The sequence below is a fragment of the Excalfactoria chinensis genome, chromosome 13 (genome assembly GCF_039878825.1).
Source record: "Excalfactoria chinensis isolate bCotChi1 chromosome 13, bCotChi1.hap2, whole genome shotgun sequence".
NCBI classification, from domain to species: Eukaryota; Metazoa; Chordata; class Aves; order Galliformes; family Phasianidae; genus Excalfactoria; species Excalfactoria chinensis.
Window position 1 is genome coordinate 3309639 of NC_092837.1, and position 6000 is coordinate 3315638.

At 59.4% G+C, this 6000-nt stretch overlaps 1 protein-coding gene across 1 annotated transcript; it reads right to left on the reverse strand.

The window, feature by feature from the left end:
• Positions 1–2891: 2891 nt before the first annotated feature.
• Positions 2892–5720, reverse strand: LOC140258363 (PHD finger protein 7-like). Its single transcript, XM_072348569.1, has 9 exons — positions 5636–5720; positions 5405–5586; positions 5222–5320; positions 4851–4975; positions 4501–4663; positions 4304–4410; positions 4015–4125; positions 3745–3863; positions 2892–3580 (listed from the first exon to the last, which is right to left on the reverse strand). The coding sequence occupies exons 1-9, from the start codon at positions 5718–5720 to the stop codon at positions 2892–2894; spliced, it is 1680 nt and encodes a 559-aa protein (XP_072204670.1).
• Between the last annotated feature and the right edge of the window lie 280 nt (positions 5721–6000).

The window sequence follows — 6000 nt, forward strand, 5'->3', positions numbered from 1 at the left end:
AGCTGCACCCGCAGCTCCAGAACACCGGCAGCACCGGGGTCCTCCAGGGCTTCCCCAACGGCCCACAGAAGCCCATTCAGACATCCGGGGCGGGCCCGCACTCGCAGCCGCTCGCCTCTCCATCGCCGGGCTGCGGACACCGACAGCCAGCCCCGAAGACGCCGCACCAGCCGGTCCAGGCGGCGAGGGCCAGCCCAGGGGCGGAGCTACTCCCGGGTACCACGTCGGGCCCAGCACATCACCGGCCGGCCCTGCTGAAGCCGTGGGAGCAGCCATCTACAAGCTCCGTTCCAACCCTAAACCCCATCCCTAATCCTATCCAATGTCATCCAAACCCATCTCAATAAAACTTCATTCCCTTATGCCACTGTCAGTTTGGTTCTTCTCTGCCTTTCCAGGCATCGCTGTGGTCGTCGTCCTGCACACAGATCTGGTTACTGGGGACTCTGCTTTTATGGGGTGTCTGGGACCCCCCTCTGCTGCACGCACCTCGTTGGGGTCTTCCTGCCCCTCGGTGTGCAGCAGCACCAAGGTCACTCCGGGCTGGTGTGGGTGTGACAGGCACCACGTCTAGATGCCCTTGGCCATGAGGGAATGGTGCTGCAGTTGTAGAAGAAGGGGCTGCAGGGAGGAGGCGTCTCTTGCAGCCAGCGCACAGTGAGGGGCCCGGTGCCGGACGCAGCCCTGCTGGAACCCGGCGTGTTGGTGCTGCCGAAGGCACCGGGCGGCACATCCACCCTCCTGGCCCCACCTGAACGCTACGGGGCCTGTGGCTCCAGCAGTGTCCCAGTCGAGCGTTTACGTCTTGCCGTGATGTTCTCCAGGCTCTGCCTGTGGGCTGTTGCCCGCTGATAGTTGTACCACTCATTGCAATAAACGACTCACAGAATCACAGAATCTCTCTGGTTGGCAAAGACCTCTACGATCACCGAGTCCCACCGACCACCCCCCAGCTGCCCACGTCCCTCAGGGCCACATCCCCACGCTTCTGGAGCACCTCCATGGACGCTGACTCCCCCAGCTCCCAGGGCAGCTGTGCCGGTGCCCGACCGCTCTTTCAGCACAGATGTTCTTCCTGACATCCAACGGGGACCTCCCCTGCTGCAACGTGAAGCCGTTCCCTCTGGTCCCATCGCTGTTAGCTGGGAGAAGAGGCCGACCCCCACCTGGCTACAGCCTCCTAAAGCCAACATCTTGTGTGGGGAAGCCTTGCACTGGCACAGACTGGATCTGATTAATTAACAGAACGCACACCGTGTCCTCAGCCAGTGCTCAGCAGCTCAGTTGTAGTAAACTGAGCGCATCCCGGCCATGTATGGATGTTACCTTTAGAACAACCCTGTGAAAGCATCATCTCCATAGGGATAGGGAAATATAAGCAGAGTGAATGAAGTTATTTGCCCAAATCCATAGAGGGAATTGTGGACACAGTTGTGGTCTCCTCTCTGTTAGACTGCACTGCTTCTGGAATTAGCACATCTCTGCCTGGCTGCTAAAACCAAATGGAGCTCCTGGACAAATGAGTGAGGAGCTTCCAGGACCTCAGCCTTGAATTAGAAAGATTCACATTTCTAAAGCTGTTGCATGACTTTACTGTTCATAAGAGTTTACCTCTCAGATTCTCAGAATCCCACCTCTGTGACCCAAACAACCATTTTTCTACTCTTATAAAGCTGCCTGGAAGCTCTTTTCCAGTTAGACTAACGTAGTTCATCTCTGCAGTGATTACTCAGAATTGTGACATTCTATGTGAGAGCATTCCTTTCTTCTGTGCAGCATCAGCTACCACTTCAGTCCAAGGCAGACTGGCACTTGCATCATCTTGCCTTGTGAGAGGAACAGGAAGACCCATCTCATAAATATGTGGATGAGAGGCTGGTGCAATTGCAGGAATTCCAGGGTTTTTGTGACACGAGGTGATTTAATTGGAACCTGGCCTGATGGCTGCAGATGGGTTCCATCTGTCTCAAAAGGAAAAGTGGATCCCCAGCCTAGGAGCTGGGCTTTAAACTAGGTATGAAGGGGGAAAGGGATGAAGCGAGGTTTGCTACATGAGCCTGAGGGAGCAATGATGGGTTTGGGGGGGAGGCCAGTGACTCAGCTGAGTCCTCTACACCAATGCACAAAGCATGGGCAACAAGCAGGAGGAGCTGGAAGCCATTGTGCATCAGGCAAACTGTGACATTGTTGCCATTGATGAGACAGTGTCGGACAATTCCCATGACTGTATTCCTGCAGTGAAGGGCACTAAACTCTTCAGAAGGGAGAGGCAAGGAAGAAGGGGCATAAGGGCTCTATAAGAGTGTGTTGCTGAGTTTGGGCCTGGGAATAATAAGGTTGAGTCCATGTGGATCAAGGGGAAAGCCAACCAAGCTGACAACCTTGTGGCGGTCTGTTATAGACCACCTAACCAGGATGAATCAATGGACGAGGCGCTCTATGAGCAGCTGGCAGAATTTGTTCCCATGGGGGACTTGGACTTCCCCGATCTATGCTGAAAATACAGAACGGTGCACAAGCAGCAGCCTGGGAGGTTTCTAGAGTGTGTGGAAGATGTGTGCCCCAGAACGGGGCTGCAGCTGCCAGCCTGGCCTCCTCCACGGTGTGCGTTGGAAACGTTGCGCCCCGCTGGAGTCGGGGCCAGAACCCAGCTCAGCATGAACCGGGCTGCGGGGAGGAAGGAATGGGTTGGGTGCTGGGGAAGGGAAGCCCGTGGATCCAGGCCCTAAAGCTGCCCACCTCGGGAAAGGCAGAGAAGAACCAAACTGACAGTGGCATAAGGGAATGAAGTTTTATTGAGATGGATTTAGATGATATTGGATAGGATTAGGGTTAGGGTTTGGGGTTGGAGATTGTATTGGAGCTTGAAGACGGCAGCTCCCACGGCATCATCAGGGCCGGCCGGTGATGTGCTGGGCCCGACGTGGTACCCGGGAGCGGCTCCGCCCCTGGGCTGGCCCTCGCCGCCTGGACCGGCTGGTGCGGCGTCTTCGGGGCTGGCTGTCGGTGTCCGCAGCCCGGCGATGGAGAGGCGAGCGGCTGCGAGTGCGGGCCCGCCCCGGATGTCTGAATGGGCTTCTATGGGCCGCTGGGGAAGCCCTGGAGGACCCCGGTGCTGCCGGTGTTCTGGAGCTGCGGGTGCAGCTCTGAGCACCTGGGGTTGCCGTCTGCCCGCTCCCACGGTGTCTCTGGGGCCGGCTCGCAGATTCTGGGGCCCGGCGCCGCAACGGAGAGCGGCTTCTTGTCCGGGCCCGCTGTCCCTGCCTGCACCTGAGGTTGGTAGAGTCTGTGCTGCTCTCGGCCATCAGAGCAGCACTGTGGGTTCTCCCACGGCGTCCCCGGGACTCATTCAAGATGTTTTGATCCCGGCGCAGACGTGCAGGGATTCTCCTGCGGTCCGTCCTGCTCTGGATGGACAGGCCGCTGCTCTCAGGCACACAGGAACGGTGATCTGGCCCTGATGGTGCCTGGCTGGAGGTGCCGGAGCTGCTGCTCTCTGGTGACACAGAGCTCTCCGATGGCTGCAGTCCCTGCTGGCTGGTGGTGCTGAGGCCAGCAAGACCTGAGCTGGTGCTGGAGGCTGTAAGGGGAGGCAGGAAGGTGAGCAGGATGGAATTCCAGCCACGGGGTGGAACTGGCTCCCGTTTGTCCCGGGCTGGAGGGATTTGAGCAAGGCCGCTCTGAGCAGCCGCTGCCAGGCCTCGCCTGGCCCAGCCCAGCAGCACGCGGCTGTTTGCCTCTTACCGGTGCCCTCTCCAGCACAGCTGTCGCACTCCCAGCTGGTTGTGTCCTGACTCAAGTTGGAGCAGAGTCGGTGTGTGCCTTGTGCAGCACAGGAGCTGCAGAGGAGCAGCTGCCAGGGCCTGTGGAAAGCAACGGGTTGTGGCCGTGAGCACAACGTGCCCTGAGCCAGGGAGTGCCCGGCACAGCTCTGGTGCTCAGTCTGTGCTCCCCCAGCCTGTGGTGAGGCTGCGATGCCACGCAGAGCCCCAGAGGGCAGCTGAGCTCACTCACCCCTCTCCTAACTGCTCCCTGCCAAGGGGGTAAAGGCAGTCGCTGGCATCGCAGCGTCGGTGCCGATCTCCCAGTGCTGCATAGGCATTGTTGTCCTCCCATGTTGGATTTCTGCCAGAGAAGGGAAAGAATGTGATGAGCACTCACTGGCCCAGAACTGAAACTAACCCATGAAATCCATCCATCCCCTTCCACCTTATCGCTGGTTCCAACTTCCCAATGATGCTGTGGCCCATGTTAATGGCTGCCAAGGGCCAGGCATCTCAAGAGCTGTCTGAAGGACACCAACCTGAATGGGATTCGGATCCCCATAGTGAGCATTTCTGGAATAAGTGAGCTCCAGTCTCGGCACAGGGGGCACTGGAAGCAGTAAATCCCTGCGCTTAGTGCCTGTTCCTGCAGCAGAAACACAAGCAGTGTGGGTGTGAGCCAGGCCTGGTGCTGCTGAGCGCCTGCGGTGCCGCAGGTCGAGGGGAGGGCTCCTACCTGGATGCAGGCCCGGTGGAACCAGGCATGTTGGCAGGCTGGGCACACCATGGTGCCGTACGACCTGCTGTCATCTACGGGTTCCATGCAGATGATGCAGGTCGTGTTTGGCTCCGGTGCTGCCTGCACTGCCTGCTGCGGGCGGTGCTCCCAGCAGAAGGCCCTGGGGGAAGATGGAAGGGATGGGCGAGGTGAGAAGGGCTGCGAGGAGGGCAGAGGACCGGGAAGGAGCCCCAGGCCTTGGCTCTGGTTCTGTCAGGCTGCTGGAAGGTTCACAGCGCGTTCCTCGCTGCTTTGGCTGGTGCTGACAGCAGGGTTGGAAGCCACAGGCCGCACCTGGCAGCTCTTACCTGTAGCGGTTGAAGTGCTGGGTGACACACTGACCCTCTGAGGCACAGGGGAGGTGGAAGCTCCGCTCACAGTCCAGGTCTGCGCAGATAATGGTGGCCCCCGAACTGCCGCAGACGAAGCAGAGCTGGAAAGAGCAGAGCAGCCCCCATCAGCTGCAGGCTCAGGGCCGACGCAGCGGGCCCCGCACCTCTGGGCAGGGCGCAGGATGCGGGCAGGGCTGGGTGGCACTCTGCAGAGCTGCCTGGTGAACAGGGCTGGTCTGCAAGAGCAGGAATGTCTCCTGGAGCTGGGAGGAGGGGCTGGGATTGCTTTCTTGGGACCAGGCTAAGCTCTGCTGGCACCAAGCTCCCTGTTCCGGTTCAGTGCTCACCCTCTGCTCTGCCTCCCTCACTGTGCGTCTCAAGTCTTCAAAACGAAAACAGGCATTTCTGTTATCTGTTCCTGGTAGACAAAGTCCACTGGCAAATACCTGTACAAGAGGAAAGAGTGTGACCTTGTTGTGGCAGAAAGGAGAGGACCACTACTTGGAGGAAGGAGTCAGGAGGGAACTCACCACACAGAAAGTATGGAAGTAGAACCCATCACCCTCACGTCTGCGGCCAAGTATGGTCGAATACTCGTCCACTCGGCCACAGAGCACGCATGCTGGAGAGGAGAGAGTAACAGCAGTGAGCGCCTTGCGGGGCCAGGTGCCCCCTGGGTTGTCCCGGGGCTGCTCTGTGCCGGCTGTGCCAGCTGAGGGGCAGGACCACAGGCCGTGCATGCAGGGATACTTGGCTCTCACCTGGCTCTTCCGAGCCGGCAGCCTCCTGTGTCTCCGCACACGCCGTGCGCGTCGACCGAAACCAAGTGCAGAGTTTCTGTCCCATCGCTGACGGGCCTCGTCCTCTGCGTGCTGACCTATGGGAGAAGAGGGATGAGGCTGAGTTGGCGGCTCAGGCCCCCGAGCGCTGGGGAACCGGCCTCCCTCCCTCGGCAGCCTCAGGCAGCCCCTTCCTCCCTGCTCACCTCACCAAGTCGCACTGAGCTCGGACTGAGCCCCGCAGCCTCAGCCCTGTTCCGCAGCCCGCGCGTCACAATGGCCGTTCCATTTGATGTCATTCTTGGGTGCCCTCAGCCCTGTGAGGTGTGATGGCGTCACAGAGGGTG